General features: G+C 49.4%; 1 protein-coding gene and 1 long non-coding RNA gene across 11 annotated transcripts in view; one reads left to right on the top strand and one right to left on the bottom strand.

Moving 5' to 3' along the window:
* Positions 1-14,875, top strand: part of LOC120898286 (nicotinamidase) — a 59,447-nt gene extending 44,572 nt beyond the window's left edge. For all 10 annotated transcript variants that reach the window (XM_040303925.1, XM_040303924.1, XM_040303927.1 and 7 more), the window contains exons 3-9: positions 1,324-1,510; positions 6,345-6,449; positions 9,344-9,478; positions 9,580-9,708; positions 9,791-9,959; positions 11,627-11,769; positions 12,265-14,875. In XM_040303925.1, the coding sequence (XP_040159859.1) occupies positions 1,324-1,510; positions 6,345-6,449; positions 9,344-9,478; positions 9,580-9,708; positions 9,791-9,959; positions 11,627-11,769; positions 12,265-12,423 (1,027 nt within the window). In that variant the 3' untranslated portion in view covers positions 12,424-14,875. The remainder of the gene's footprint in view (positions 1-1,323; positions 1,511-6,344; positions 6,450-9,343; positions 9,479-9,579; positions 9,709-9,790; positions 9,960-11,626; positions 11,770-12,264) is intronic.
* The window catches only part of LOC120898293, a 124,747-nt gene that overhangs the window by 42,932 nt on the left and 64,939 nt on the right, over positions 1-16,876 (bottom strand). The window lies entirely within an intron of this gene.

Raw genomic sequence — 16,876 nt, 5'->3', positions numbered from 1 at the left:
CATGGGCCATGCGCAACCGGGGCTCGGGACGCAGCACTAAGGCGGGAGTTGTACCCGCCGGTGAGTGAATGGCGCGCGCGCGGGCATGTCAGTTCTGGAACCCGATTGCAAACACCGACTGGTTGGCTGGCTGTGTGCGAGAAAGCCCCTAACAAATCGGGAAAATCTTCCACCGAACTGTCGCAATTCCCCAAGATGCGCTCTCGCTCGCTCGCTCGACGGTACTCAATGTTCTGTGATGAGCTTTCAAATGAAATAATCCTCACCCACAGCCCACTCTCACGGGGTCTCGGGGCGTTGCGTTGCGAGATGAAAGTGGCAGAAAACAGGGAAGGTGAAAGCTTTCACCCGCTCTCTCTCGATGGTCGATGGACGCACGTTCGCGTCCGCAAATGGCAACTGACACTAATAAAGTTATAAAGTTGAGTTATTCATGGTGCGAAATAAAATTCAATCCCCAAACCACTTCCCGGCAGGATTTCTCCCGACCGGGCTCTCGACCACAGTAGTATTGTGCAGAAAACACGGCCGGTTGTCGGTTGTCCTCTCGCAGAGTGGATGAATTGGGAAGGGAGGGGAGGGGGGAAAATCAACACCCAGAAGGATTTATTTCCAGAAGCTACCACCAAACACCCGCCAGTATCGATGTACGTCAATCAGACGTCAGACGGCGTTGGCGCGCCAGTTATTGTGTTGCGTTTCGGGTGGCGCGTACTCTCGTGCGGCGTCGTGCCTCATCCGCATGGCAACCGTTTGCGTATTTTTCCTCACTCATCAGCCTGCTGCTGCTGCTGCTGTTACACCTGCAATGATCCGCGTGAGCGTTGGGAGCGAAAGCTTCGACCAAAAGTAGAAATAAATAACGCGAAATAAAACTCCCACGTCCTAAGCCCCCCTCCCCCGCAGCGAATGCTTGGTGGTATTGATTTATTTAATTTGCATCGTCTAGGGTTTTCGGGCTTCGGAGTATGCTGCTGCTGTTCCCAAGCCCGCGCGTCCTTCGGAGAAAGTTTCCTGATTTTCCGAGGTCGCCGCCGCTTTCCCGTTCACGCGAAGGCGCAGAAACTTTTGCAACTCGCCTGCACTCAGGCTGCATGTAATTGTGGCAGGTGGGGCTGACTGGGGGGACCAAACTTTGCTAAAACCTTGCCCATTGACCTTTCGCATTCTCGGTGGTGGTGGTTCGGTTGGAAGGATATTGCGGTAGATTTTACGGTACGGCCACCAACCACCGACGACTGTCAATCACATCTAGCAGGAAACGGGCATTTGCACCACTGGGAAAGCAACTAATTTACATTTCACCTTTCCTCTTCTCTGCAGAGATGATCGGCTTTCGCTGAACGAGTTTACGCTGATCTGTCGGGCTCTGTTCCGCAATGATAAAGGTCACATCTACGTGGTGCCGTCCGATCGGCTGGAGCAGATGTTTGCCGTGTTCGACAAGAACGAGGACGGCTACATCGATCGGGAGGAGTTCCAGTTCTGCTGGAACCAGTGGATCAAGACGGTAAGTTGTGTTTCGTCTCGAAGAGGAGCCCACCCACCCACCACTTCGCACCTCCCCATACACATTTGCGAATTGATAAGGTTATGATTGTTTTTCGCTACGTGCGAATCGAATTGTGTTCGTGCGCGCACGGGAATGCAGGAGAGAATTAAATTTATTTCCAACAGACACAAACACACACAAACACACAGCAAAAAACTGCACAACCAAAACGGGCAGTGACGTAACATTGCGCGCTCCTTCGCGTAGGTTGCAGTTTGTTGTTCAAGTTCAATCGCTTTGCCGAAGCAATCGTAACTCTCTCCTTGTCGCCCTTTTCCTTCCCGGACGTGCAAAAATGGCAATCGATTTCAATCAACGTTCTGTTCCGGGGTGGTAAACCTTTCAGAGAAAGTACCAAGGCTCCCGCTTCGCCACCGCATCGCCCCCTTTCTCTTCCCGCTCGCGAATCCGAAATATGGAGCAAATTCTCGTTCTTGAGCAGCTAGGAAAAAGTACGGACCCTGTGTGTGTGTGTGTGTGCTCGTAGTTCAAAGGCCATATCCCCACACAATCGTCGGCGGCTACCGCTCAAGGCCAGGCCAGGCCAAGCAATTGAGGAGTAGAAGAGGTAGGAGCAAAAAAAAAAAAACCGGGCCAGTAGAAGCAGCAACTACAACGGCAAATCTGGCTCGCAACGTGCACAGCCAAAGTCAATCCGAAGAAGAGCGCCACGAACCATTGCTCGGAAGAAAATCAATCATTCCGGCTTGAGCACAGTCGGCATTCCGGGTACGGTGGCCCTGAAGAAAGGTCCTCCCGGGGACGGTGAGCAATCTGTCTTCATTCCGCGCTCGGGATGAGTCGAAGCATTTGAAGTCGTCGTCGAACCGGCGGTGTATCCCACCTAGTGCAAACGAAGGAAGGAGTCCCAATTTCCTTCCGGAAATGGCAGTTCTGGTTTGGGTGCCAGCGTGGGGTGGGAGGTTAGACATTTTGGTGTAGGGGGGGACCTAGTACAACACACTGACCTTGCAATATTGTCAATTTGATTTCCACCGTATGCACCACTTTCATCGTTTAATGGTGTGTTTGTGTGTGTATGGTGCATTAGACGACTGTTTAGCCATTTTTGAAATAGTATTTTGTGATGTGTTTCGGGCACGAAGGATTGAAGTTGTGAGTCGACAACACTGCTTCTGTTGGGGTACGACAAGAAACAAGACGATAGAAACGCTATGTTGTCATGCCGTTTGCATACATTTAGGCGCGTTGGGGATGTCTTGTAGGTCTTGTTACACAAAATTCGATGCAAAAACGCTCTGATTTATGGGATAAATCTAAGCACACAGAACTGCTTTCTTAATTAACAGTCTTCTATGGAATTTAATTGTATTGTACTGGATATACCCGCACAGCATGTATGTCCGTATAGAGAGTTCAATTAAAATGGCTGTCAATTTTTACTGAATTTGCAATGCGTGTATTTGGGATTTTTGTTTGCCTCATTGTTGTACGCTTCTGACAAACGGCCTGAAGTGCTGATGGTCACAAAAGGAGCAACTTGGCCATGCATAACCAAAACACAGCACAATAATGGAGTTGCTGCTAGGGCACGCGTACTGGCGCTTTAGCCGTGGTGGTGCTGCTGGTGGGCGCGCATGGGTGTGTGATACTGAAAACTTCAAAATTCTATCAAATAATGCTCGCTCGCTCGCTCGGCTCGGCTCGCGTGCTTCGAGGCGTAGAACAATTCCATCCATTTCAATCAACGTCAATGCCTGTCGGCTTATCAATCAACGAGGAGCCCGTGCAGGAGGAGGGGCGGTGTTGGCAATGAGAAAAGGCGATGAGTATTGCTGTTAACATTTACGCCTGACGTACGCATTAATTAATCCACCGGGTGCAATGGGAGGAATGGAAAATCGAGACACAGTAAATCAATTAAAATGTCGATATTTGATTTCGGATATGGCAACCCCGAGTTTTTAGTCTGTTCCGAGAGAGCCTGTTTTTCCCTCCCTTCCCACCCAGAACTAGTGTAATTGTATTTTTCAGGCAAAATTTCATACGAGAGCTTATATATAGGGCGAGAGATGATCACGGATACGGAAAAGCCATAAAATATAATTATAATCATTCAATTAAATTCTGCTCTAGATAACAGCACCACCGACCGAGCTCGGGATCGGTTAGATTGATCGGTTAAAATTAATTTGCTTTGCAGATTTATATGCTTCCGGCGGCGGGTGTTTTTGTTCCACGCACCAATGAACATTCAAAATCTCTCTGCACGCCCTGCCCTACGGCACAAACACACACGAAAAAGGGAACTAACTGTGTGTACAATCCCAATCGGGCGGGGAAAAGGGCGCAAAAAAATATAAGCCACTCGTCAATAAATTAGACCCACCTTCGCCCAGTTAGTCGCCTCCCCGTTGGCTCACCCAGGCCGAGGAACGGGGCCGCGCACTGATGAAGTCATCTATTGCCAGCCATTAGCTAACCGTTTAAGCGCCCGAAGCAGTGATGGCCCGCCTCATTGGTAAGCTGAAAACGTTCCGGCGGCTTGCGGACGAATTCATTTTGCCATGGAGATAGGAACCTTTACCCCGCACCCCGTCGTCGTCGTTGTGTTGAGTAGTCGCTACGGGAATGGGGAGGAACAACAGCAACAGCAAAAAAAGAGACGACGTTTGCAATGTGTGTCTATGTGGTGATCGGGGGTTGAACACAACCTATGGTGAAAGCCTTGAAGAAGTTTCACAGACCTTTTTTTGCCAGTGTGTAGTTCTATTTCCCTCAACAATACATACACACACACGCAGAGTCTTTGCTTGTGGCTACATTTTGGTCGGGACACATTCCCGGGACCTTCCCGGTGAGTAGCGCTCTGAGTAGGCACTTCCTACAAGACCTACAAGCCGAATCGAATTCAACCAGCACTGAAATTGGTTCGATTTGCAGCTCGATTTTCCCTACGCACAGGGTAAAGGGGGTTCCGGTTACCGATGACTCCGAGACCCAGGCCCACAGGAAGCGTTGCGTGAAATGAAGTGCGAACCTGAGTGCGCTTGTACTGAATTTCCATTCACCCTTTCCCGTGTTTTTGTGTCCTCTCCGGTGTGAATTCCTGGTTTTGAACATGCCGTTTTTTTTTTTGGTCGGCCACAGTTGTTCACAGTACAGGACACTTAACACGCTCCTTCAGTGCTCCAACAACGCGCGCTTCAAACAACACCCTCGAGCGGAAAAACAGACAAAAAGCACAATCCCATCACTATAATGACGCCTGGAGTGTGCACTGGATAATGTTGGTCAATGGAGAGAAGGGAAGGGAAGGGTATGGGGGGTGTAATGTAGGCCATTTTTCGTTTGCTTCCCACTTTTCGTCCCTGCTTGGTGGCTTTGCGGTGTTTTTGTTGTTGTTGCATCAAATGAGCCGCACAATATCGGGGGGCTCAAGTCAAAACGGTCAAGGCAGAGCAGAGCTGCATATCTGATGCGTTCGAGCGTGTTGTTCTCCGGAACATAGGTTTCGCCTTTAGTCTCCTGTCCCCCACCCCTAAGAGAACATGGGGGTTTTGAGGCGTTTTGTTTTAAAATAACCCCGATCCTTTCGGAACCTCGACACCTCAGCCGGCTTGGTTGGCGCGATCGTTATCGCTGCTGCTGCCGGAAAGATAACCCACCCACCACAAGCGCACTGCCGGGCACTTATGCATTTCTGGACGGGTGGTTGACTGCTTGGTTGGTTTGGACGGAACAGCACACAGTGCGACAACATCACACGGTACTCGGTAGTAGTCAAAGTACCGTGTCAGTGGCATATCCTTCACACGAGGACAGAAGTACGCTTCCGTTGTTACTGACGTGCGTGACGAAGAAGACGTGCAGTACGGCAAAAGGACCGGACCGAATCGGCCAGGGATGTGTTGTTCCGCTCCTTTCTCGTTGTCGTCGTTTGGGAGACAGTGGAGGTAGAGAGCGGTGGCACACACACACACCAAGGGCCCATGTAGGATAAACGGTTTGATTGATGATAATTTTGTGAGCAGGATCTCACACACCGACCGGCGGGCGATTACGTGACGTGAGAGGATTTTATCTTCCGGAAAGGTTTTCGACACATGAGAAGTGGCTTTTTTTGTGTGCCTGGCCCGGCCTGGCACTGTTCCTGCTGCTGCTACTGTACGATACATCTATTTCCTTGTCGGGGTTTTTTTGTGTGCGCTTCTTCTCTCGTTGCTGCCTGCCCGCAACCGCATCCTTCTTTCTGCCCGCGTGTGCCGTGGATCATGTGTGGATGTCTTTTTCTTGTTTGGCATGTTTTTGTCCCTCGGCGGCCACTTCGTCCCTTTTTATCGCTTCATCGGCCGGGGCGAGACGTCCGGATGGGTGTCCTATTATGCAAAAGCGGCATAATGAGTACGGCAGAAGCATCCTCCGCCCCGAGGGTGCCTTTTGTACTGCACACACAGAGCACTGGGTTTCGTTTCGTTCTGTGTGTGCTGTTTTCGCTGTTGTTGTTGTTGTGGAAAACGTGTATAATGGACATGGCTTATTGGTGCCGAAGTCGACCGCAGGGGTATAAGTACGGTAACACACACACACGGTTTAAATACACCATAAGCTATCCATCGTTCCATCGCTTCGCCGTCATCGTACCGTATTTTCCCTCCTCCGTGATGAGTTGCAGCTTTTCATTCTCTGGCTGGTGTGGATGGATGGATTTGTTTTTCCGGGTTTTGCACGTTTTTGCAAAGAATGTTCCGTTCCCGTTTGCGAAAACGAGCGAGATTTTCATATTCTGTTTTTTAACATTTTCTTTATCCCTCTCCCCCCTCTTCTGCAGATCGTGCGCCCCATTAGCGCCTTTCTCATCGTGGACGTCCAGAACGACTTCATCAGCGGTTCGCTCAACATCAGCAACTGCAGCGCGCAGCAGAATGGGCTGGAGGTAAGACGGACACAGCACAGGATCACGGTGGGAGATCATGTTTTGTGTGAAATTAACAACCCTGCCAACTATCAATACACCGTCATCGACAGGCGGTTTTTAGTTTCTGGGTTAGGACGTCCCTAATGCCGTTAGGTTGATGTCTCAGTTTAGCAATGAAAATGCAGTTAAAACATCTTTTATTTTACGCGTTGCATAAGTTTAGGGGTTTGGTAGTATGCACGTCATATTAACAAGCCCCTAAAGTTATGCAATTTGTTTAACAAATTTCGCAAAAATGAAAAACTCTACAAATATTTATTTTTGTTATGATTTAATTGAGATTTCCAATTAAGGAACAGTTTAATAGCGTTAAAACCTTGTTTTCCCTGTAACATTGATTGCCAAAGAATCAACACTTTGTCTCTCGGCATAAAACCGCAACTCCCCTCTTTTGCTTGTGCCTCAATGTCGCTGAAAAACAATATCGAGTCGTTGCTGACCTTTGATAAGGCGCTCAACACGCAGAGTGGTTTCTTTGGCCGTTCCTTGCTAGAGACGTCCCTCCCGCGTCCGTTTGCAAACCCCCGAAAGCCCGCTAGCGCGAACGAATAAAACCCGCCGGATGGTGACCTTTTCCCATGGGGACCACGCTGGGCCACCATTCAATATCCTCAATTTGTAGCTACATTTCCTACCGCCCTTTACTTTCCCTCCTATTCATCCGCTTCTCTTCCCGCATTGGCCAGCATCCTAAGGAAGCAAGTTGCAGCCGACTGCTGTTGGCTGTACGAAAGATGCCTTGCAGATGCAACACGCTCTCGCCGCATGAGATCGGACGGGACGACGACGGCCAGCGATGAAAGCAATGGCTATTTTCAACTTTCAAGTAAAGACCACCACCATCGTTCCACCCAGTGGGAGGGGGGGGGCGTGTAGGTGCGGTGTAGATGTCCTTTGAGACAAGTCAACACATTAACACACAGGCACACAAGCGCACACGGGCGCACACAGCGAAAGTGGTGATGTGAAGTGCGAAAGGTAGAAGAGGTAACGACGCAGATTGGTAAACAAAAGGTGCAGGTCGAAAGGTCCAACCTCCCAGGATGATGGTCGGAATGCCCGGGAGAGAGAGGGGGGGAGGGCAGCAGCTTGCTCTCGCTTGCTTTTAAGGCTTATCTTTAGCCATGGGTCTCGGGGGCTTCGACTGAGCCAAGCGTCCCCCGGTGATGATGTTTGCTTCGCTTTTGAGCAACCACCAGGAGAGCGACGGACGGAGTCTTCTGGTGGTTTTTAGCACCTTCTTCATTCGGGCGAGCAATGTGAATGTGTTTGTGTGTGTATGTGTGCATAAAAACACGCAAAATGCTTGACGTCTATCGCACACGGTGCACAGGAGGAACACACACACCCACCATTCACTAAACCGGATGCCAATCCGTGCTCGGAAATTTAATATACCTCGGCGCTGTTTGCACCGGCGCCTCTGTGTGACCCAACACCCCCCCCCCCCCCGCCAACTCTTCGGATGTGCCAAGGCAAGGTCAGTTTGTCAAACCGAGCCATTTGTTTTGCCTGCTGGTGGATGGTAGAGCAACCCTGCTGCTGGCGATGGTCTTGTGCCTTGCCTGTCCTGTTTGCGAACTGTGCGAACGCAGATAAGAAGCTGTGTTGCCGAACCGGGTCGTGGTCCGAGGCACGAGAGGGCGTCCGACGACGTTAATTAACTTCCTTTTGTTCGATGCAAAACTTTCGATAGTTTTCCCCGAGCTTATATTAGACCGGGTATGAGAGGAGGAAAACAGGATGTTCCACAGAGAGAGGGAGAGAGCGAGAGTAAGGATGGTTCTGCTCATGAGGATGCAGGCGGTACGGCAAAAAGGTAACATTTATGATGTGTAATTAATGCCAAAGACGTGTGTGTGTGTGTGTGAGCGAAAGGTAGGCCCAGTTGTGGTACGGTACCCTGTCGCCTTGTTCGCTTTTGGCCGAAGGGAAGATGCATGTCATCCGCAGACAGTGACGCAATTTTTAAACGCAAACACAATCTTTCCCAGGCGGAGCTTTCGAAATTATGTGTCAGTGATGATGGCGCTGTACTGTGCGTGTGTGTGTGCGTGCTGTTTTTGCTGCGTGCGATAGACGTGATTAATGAAAGTGCCACGTTCTAATCAATGAGCGCCAAAGCGGTACTAAATTTCGTTCTCAAGTGAGTCTCATCAAGCTTGATCTCTTTTATGATGTTTTAAGCCCGGGCGATCCTGCCTGTGCCAGGGTAATCTGTCCTGACCTGCGGTGTACTCTGTGCGGGGTAGAGAGAGAGACAGCATAGTGTCTTATCTGTAGCTCCATAAATAAAATAAACCACCAACCCCCTCTCTCCTCCTCATACCTGTTGCCTACCGTGCCAGCAGATGAGATGTGTCGGCAAAGTGGAACGCTTATTAAGCCGGCAAACCACTGTAGCCGTTCATTAGGAGGACTCCATTTCGTTTCGATAGGTGAACGGGAGGAGGGTGGGCGGCCACACCACTACCACCATGCATCATCCCGTCTGCGTGACTTGCGTGACACATCGCTGACATGCGGCGTTGACTCGGCGGACACTGCTGAACGGCCGTCTGGATTTTTGTTTTCTCGCACACGTCCAGGCACACCGCGCGGCCCGCTATGAAGTGTGTGTGTCTGTGTGTGTGTGTGCGCCCCTTGGTAGCGTGAATGGTGAATTAAATTACGACAGCTGTCAGACGGATCCGCGTAGGCGCTGAAATTGAAACCGACGTGCCGGTGGGGTGGGATGGTCGCCCGGTGCCATTGGCAACGACGGCTCGGCCACCGTGTTGTTTCGGGCAGTGTATCAACATTTCAAGTTTCTCTTTTATCCTTTCACCCCCCCCCCCTCTCTGTTTGGTTAGGTTATCGAGCCGATCAATAAGCTGCTGGATACGGTTGACTTCGATGCGGTGTTCTACTCGCTGGACTGGCACCCGAGCGATCACGTTTCCTTCATCGACAACATCAAACAGCGCCCGATTCATCCAACCAGCCCGGTAAGTTGACGGCGCGCGCGCGTGTGTGTGTGTGTGTTCCATTCTTATCAGCCTTTCTTTTGACTTACTGCTACTGCTGCTGCTGAACCCGCATCGGACAGCTGAATGCGGACAATGCGCAGGTTTACGATACGGTCATCTTTGCCGGACCGCCCCCGATGAAGCAGCGGCTCTGGCCGCGCCACTGCGTGCAGGATTCGTGGGGCTCGGAGTTACACAAAGATTTGAAGGTAAGAGTTGCGAAGCTGAAATGGCTGTGGGCTTATCGTGCTTACTTTATTTTCCCCTCTCTCTCTCTGAACGCAATTTTAGGTCGTCGAGCACGGCGTGAAGGTGTACAAAGGCACCAACCCGGAGGTGGACTCGTACTCGGTGTTCTGGGACAACAAGAAGCTCTCCGACACGACACTGTGCGCCCAGCTGCGACTAAAGGGCTCGACCGACATCTACGTGTGTGGCCTAGCTTACGACGTTTGCGTTGGTAAGTGTCTAGTCTTCCCTAACCCCCGATTGATGGACACGGGAGTTTTGGCCGACATCGCGCACCATTATGTACACCCCCGAGAGAGATGCACACACACACACACAAAAAAACCAACAAAAGAACCGATTGTATAATTATTCCAATCGCGCTCATTATCTCTCCACGCTGCTGTCGGTTGAAAATTGAATTCGAAACTCCCGCAAACGCCCGAGCAAACCGAGCGCGAAGGGCATGTGAAGAGAAGGAGAATCGATTTGCTGCCTGCCTGCCTGCTGCGGTCTGTTGTAGCGCGGCATTCGTCTCTCTCTCTCTCTCTCTCTCTCTCTCTCGGTGTGGAAACGGTGTGGCGCGCTAACGAAACGAAACGAATCGGTACGAGGTATTAGTAGCAGCTTTGCCATTTTCAATTTCGACCACGTACTTCGTAATTAAGTTTGCTTCAATCTTGACAGATCCACTCGTATGCGAAAAACCTCTCCCCGCCCTGCCCGCGCTCGAACGGCCCTGGGGCGCCCTCTTGCGTTAGCTAGCACGAAGCGCAAACAAATAGCGCTATCGATTTTGCGCGCTGCGACGATGTGCCTTTGCGCTTAACCGGGCAACATATGCGTTGAGAAACGATTAGGTTTTCCTATTATCATTGTTCGAATCGAATTCTTGTTGGTTTCGGTGGTTTGTTTATAATGAGCTATTGTTTGGAGCTACAACATGGCTACAAAATTGTGCACGTGCACAGCAACATGCATTACATACACAACACATGCTGCTGCTTTAAAACATTCGCTGTAACACTGTGTCCAAGCAGCGCCATTTTAATTTAACATTTCCGACCCGGGGAGGTGGGCGAACCAGAAATAAAGCACAGCGCAACAATTACTTACGGTCACTGGGTTGCACAGCGCCGTCATTGAGGTTATTTTCTCTTCGTAGAATCTCATTACTTGCTGTTTAAAATAAAATACGTGTGCAAATGCGGGGTCTAAAACGGTGGGGCGCCCCCGTCCATTGGCAAATGATTCAATTTCCTTGTAAGTAAGGAAATTAAATCGAACTTCAACCTACTCATCGAAAGCGACGAAGCGAGGGGCAAAAAAGTTCCACGATCCCCCACATCAAGCACATCCTCTCTCTCTCCCTGCTCTCTGCTGTGTCTGCTTCCTTCTCTCCTCCCGACGAGGCCATTTCCGGCCGCCCCCGCAAATGCTAAGGATGAGTGGGTGTGTGTGCTTTCAGTACAGATTGAATAGCAAACAAAACCGGAGCAAACCCTCCGGCGTGTAACACCGGTGCACAAAAATAGTCAACGGATGCAAAACGAAGCGCCAATGCTGCTGCTGCTGCTGCCGCTACTGCAGCCCGCATAAAGCATACATTTTGGGCCGTCATGACACGAAATTGAAAGGCCTACGGGCCTACGGGAAAATGGGGGAAGCTGATGGAGGGTCGAGCCGAGCTTCATTAAATAAATGAAAATCGGCCAAATTAATCTACTAATAGGCTACACTGCATCGAAAGCGAAGGGCCATACTGTTGTACCGTTCGGGGGTTTTCGATTTCGGATTCGTTGGAAATTGTCACATGCTGTGGAGTCACCCACTACCACTGTTAAAAGAGAAATTCATTTCATCCACTGTATTGCTTGCACTCTCTTTCCCGCTGCACAGGTGCAACGGCCATCGATGCGCTGTCGGCCGGCTACCGGACCATACTGATCGACGACTGTTGCCGGGGCGTCGATCTGAACGACATCGAGAGCACCAAGCAGACGGTGATTTCCAGCAATGGCGTCATCGTGTCATCCCGCGAGGTAGGTAATGAGCCCCTAAGGGGCGAAGGGCGCATCGACCGAAAAAAGGGAAATTAATTACTCTATCCAAGAGGGCAAAAGAAAGAAGAGACTGAAAGAAGGCGGCACACATACACACGTAAAAGAAGCAGCACTCTGCAAAATTGCCAACCCCAAAATTGAAACCGGGATTTTCAGGGATCCAATCCCAAACCCGGTTCTACCCTTGCAGGGGTGCAGGAAGCTGGCAAATGATGGCGAACGTCTCGCATTAAATCGCACCGCACAGCGCAGTAAAGTACCAGAGTACCTCGAGCCGGACCGTCTGGGGGAGAGGGCGAAATGTGTTTTATTTTTCGGTCACTTTCAATCACTTCTTCTTCTGTTTCTTCTTCTTGCCGGTGCACAAGAACAGATTTATCTCTTACGCGCTCTGCCCTTGTTGGTTGGTTTGCTTCTTTCAACGTCGGTTTTTTACTTCTTCTTCTTCTTTCCATCCCGGCGCCCTCTTTCCAGGTCAAAGCCATGGTCGAAGGACGGGATCGTCGCCCGGAGCTGGGCTACAAGTTGGCGATGGAGCTGAAAAATTCCGAGTCCGACCTGTCGAAGAACAACGCCTGCAGAAGACAGTCCCAGCAGCAGCAGCAGCAGCAACAGCAGCAACCATCACAGTAAACAGCGCCAGCAGCCTCGTCATCGTCCCGGTGGGCGCGCTTGTGTCTCTCCCATGGCAACCGTTCGGAACGGGACAGGTCGGAAAGAGATTTGTGTGCGTTTCGCGGCTTTCTGCTGCTGCTTGGGAGTGTGTGGCTGCTGTGCATTAGTATTAGTAGCCAACATCAGTGCAGTGCAGAAAGCGGTAGAAAAGTTGAAGGTTATTCTACCGTGTTCACCACCTTTCACCACCTGGGTTTTGGTTGACCAAGGCTTCACCAAGGTTTACCTACACGCGCGCTAAGGCAGAGCCACCTCACTGGTCCAGAACGCAAACGCTTACAAACCAGCACTACACACACACACACACAAGGGGGAAACATTCCCCCTTCCCACACTATCACTCTTTTCGCCGTAGGCAGCACACATCAATACACACACACACATACACATAGAAACAAAACGGCAGCGAAAGGGCGTAAATGCTTCCGAGAGAGTCATAAAGCTCCTTTCATTCGAATCCGTTTTAGCCAACCGTTTCCTATTCCGGAATCCGTTCTGTGTTGATGCGTTTTTTCTTCTTCTCTTCCCGTCCTCCTCTCGGTCTGGATGTGTGTGTTTGCTTCCCTTTTGCTAACTCATGCTCAATAGCTGCTAGCCCCAAACCCGGCTATGTTGCACCCATTACCGTTTTATTAGTTTCGGCTTTCTCTCTCTCTCTCTGTCTCTCGCACACCTTTCTTTTTCCCTTCGCCCTATGCCCGGGGAGGCACAGCACCGCATAGAACACAAAAAACACTCAAATCAAACGAAACCAGACCGAACCGAAAGCCCATTGCAAGGACGGGTGTTGGAGGGTTTTACGGATCTGATTTAACCGAACGACGTCCGTAACGGTTTCGGCTGGTCATCGAAGTTTATGGACCGATCGACACAAAAAAAAAATCAACCCCTCCAGTGATGAACGTGACACATATCGGGCAATCCACATATCCACCCTCTGGTCTGGTCTGGTGCGGGCGGTTTGATGGGTCCCCCCCTTCTCCCTCACAAAGCCGGGAAGAAAAACAGACCAGCCGGGGAGAAGCCAATGATTTTGTGTCGTGGGTCAAGGTGTAAATTACATTTTACAACTCCGAGTTTGTGTGTGTGAGTGTTATGTGTGAAAGCTTTGCCAAACCCGTCATAAAGCTCGACGCCTGCTGTTGTTCTGCCCTATTGCATTTGCTGCGTTCTGGAGGCCACCCGACCGGGACCGGGAATGGTTATGGTTTAGCGGTGGGTGGTGGAGCTGTGTTATTCTTTATTTAATATATTCAACACACTAGCGCAGCAGTAAAACTATTGAGAAGCCATTTTATCGGGACGATTGAATTTAAATTCTGGATTGGTTGGTTGGATGGTTGGTGTTTATATGCATTTTTTTTCGTTTGATTTTTATACACAGCGCTGCTAATGGGGCCCCATGATTTTCATGACGCTTGGGGCGTTGGGTGTTTAAAAATCATGGTGCTGATGATTATTGGACGACACTTTAATGCTTCAACGGTAGTATAAAATAAGGTGGATGGGTGGAGGCTCGTTTTGTGGTTGTAATTTTAATGTGTTTTTCTTTTGCCACTTTATACCAACGCTGGGAAATGGGATAACTGCGTTTTATTTTTGTTTTTTTTTATATATAGCGATGATAGGAACTGGTGCTATTAAAGCATTATACAAAATTGTTCATTCCTTACGGATAGCATGGTGAATTGGGATTTGTGCGATTCAAAATTACTTAAAATTCAAATTGATTTACTTAAATTACTTGCCACACTATTTTTCCGCACTATTATGTTCCGTATTGTTTTAAAAGTAAATAAACGTCCTGTACGCGGTAGTATCCACGCAAAGAGGGCAAAGAGCAAAGTGAACAAACGGGACATCTATTATAGCGAGTGCAAACAGTGTTTTGTAGACAAATTGTAGATACTTAAGCATTCAAACCCGCTAGCATACAATTGTAGAGGAAAGCTGTGAAGCATATCGGACAAATATAGGCAAAACCACTTACAAAAAACGGCATAGGAGAGCGCACACCAGAGCTAGAACCAGAGAGAGCTTACGCACACAAGTTTGTAAAACTGAACACTCTTTTGAACACGTTGTTAGTACATCGAGTACATGTCTCTCGCAGCCGCAAATTCAAGTGAAAGTATTGTGTATTGCAAGACGGGGTAGGGAAAGCCTTTCCCAAAGGCTACACAGGGTACAGGCGTTTGTTTGATTACAGACAATTGCAAGCATTGCTACAACAGCAGAGTTCAATGTTTTTGGTGATGTTGGACACCACAAGTGGGAAGTATTTGAACAGGAAAAAAGGGCAAGAATAGAACAAATTGCAACAGAAAGAAACATTGGTTGTGGTGACACTTTACGGTGATTCGATACAAAATAAAACGATGCATCTTCTACAAAGCTAAATGATTCAAGATTTGGGACGTGTTTGTCTTTCTTTGTTTGAGAAAGAGCTTTTAGGGAAAAGAGAAAAGTGCTGATTGTAACCTCATAACTAATATCTTTGCTACGAAAAATGAAAATGATTCTCTTGTGTTACACGTTACCGTCAAAGGATAGTGAACGAGGAATAGCCTTTAAATTCTGCGAAAATAATTACCCCCAAAACATGTCCGCCAGTATTCCCACCGTGTTTCATTCTGTTTCTAATCTAGCTTAACCTTCTGCCGCTGCCGGAAATAAACTATGTACGCGCCCTGGGAAGCAAAACCAGGAACCCTCCATACTCCGCCCCAACGTTCACCCCCCTTTTGCCCCAACGGGTTTTTCGCTCCGCTGGCAAAGCGGCTTTTCAACATGAAGAGCATGTAATGTCACGATAGAGGCTTCGGACAAGTGTAATCCGACTAAATGTCGAGAGAGGGAGATAGAGGGAGAGAAAGGCGGAGAGTATATGGCACCAGAAGAGGATGGAACCGATAAATCGACCCTTCGGCGAACCCTGGTGAACGATAAAGCTTTCATTATAGTAGCACACGCTGCTGCTGATGCTGTGCGTCGGGCGCCAGGGGTTTGCGTTTGCTTATGGTTGTCCCACACACACACACACACGCACACATTGAGCGTCACCTTTGACCTATGGGCCAATGGATGTGGTTTGGTTAGTGGTGGTGGTGGAGCCACCGCTGCAGGTAAATCAGCACAGTTGACGAATCGATGCTGGTGGGGGACACCACTGCTGCGGGGTCGAAAGCAATGCCTCCAAAAGCGATGCCAACTCTTTGCGTAAAGTTGTTTAGCACGGGGTGTGTGCAGGGGATAGAAAGCGACTGGACGGTGGAGGCTGCAAACTAAGCACATTTGCCGCTCGATGGAGAAAAGGCGGCTCTGGAATCTTATCGTCGGGGGCTTTTGTTTTCGGAGCGGGTCGGTAGTGGTGGTGGTGATTGTGCTCCAAGACCCGGGCCAGCACTAGGAGGATGTAATTTATCATTCCAGTGGCCCTCCGTGCTGGATTTTCTCCCAACTGTCATCGATGTCGTCGACCCGCTGGCCGACGTCGATTGACCTGCACGATCGATCGGTGAAGAGTGTCCGCCGGCTCCTCTGCTCTCCTTCCCTTTTGAATGGTGTTTGATGCAGTTTTGCTATTTTGATGCGTGTTTTGCGTGTCTGCATCACCTTTGTCCCAGGAGTAATGGAGATTAAGGGAGAGATAGAGAGTAATGAGAAGTCGTCTCGATCGTCCCAGGCCTCAAAGGGTGGATGTTTCCGGGCGAGCCTTTTAAATTAATTCCCGAGGCATTTGCCTGCAGTGTAGTGCTCATTGTGGGAATGCTGCTGCTGAGGAAATGATTTTCCCAATGGTTTCACTAAGATAACGACCTGCATTAACGTGTAAGTGCGGCGTTAGAGCATTACTTGATGATAAATTGCATACTTTTAGGCGTTTTAACAGACAAGCAGGTTGAATATTTCACAACTTGCGCATTTGTTGGGTCGGTCAAATCAGAAGCAAAAGTAATAACAACTGGTTGAGAACTTATATTTCAATACTCCTTTGTTTCCCATAAGTCAATAACGACCACTTTCGTTAACCAGCCCGATATAGCAATGCATTGATAAGAATGTTGTGAAAGAAACTATTGGCCTCGCTTGGGCCGGCTCGCTCCCAACGGATGCGCGGTGGGGGCAAGGAAAACAAAGCCTTCCTGGTAATATAAAAACGCAATCCTTTCTACACTCTCCCAACAACCCCCCCCCCTCCCATTTGCTGCCGCTGCTCGTGCTCGGGAAATTGTCCGAGTTCGAACCATTCTTCAAGTGTGCTCTCTTCCCTTTTCCCATACACCACACACCACGAACAACCTTCAACATGGTTCTCGTTAGCGAATGGAATGAACGAACGCGGGTAGCAAGCAAGCGGAAGCGTTCAGTTTTATTTCTATTATGAAAACATTTTTGCCCCTCCCTCTCT

The sequence above is a fragment of the Anopheles arabiensis genome, chromosome 2 (assembly GCF_016920715.1).
Source record: "Anopheles arabiensis isolate DONGOLA chromosome 2, AaraD3, whole genome shotgun sequence".
Classification (NCBI taxonomy): domain Eukaryota; kingdom Metazoa; phylum Arthropoda; class Insecta; order Diptera; family Culicidae; genus Anopheles; species Anopheles arabiensis.
Note: the sequence above shows the minus strand (reverse complement) of the source record. Positions and strands in the feature narration are given on the sequence as shown.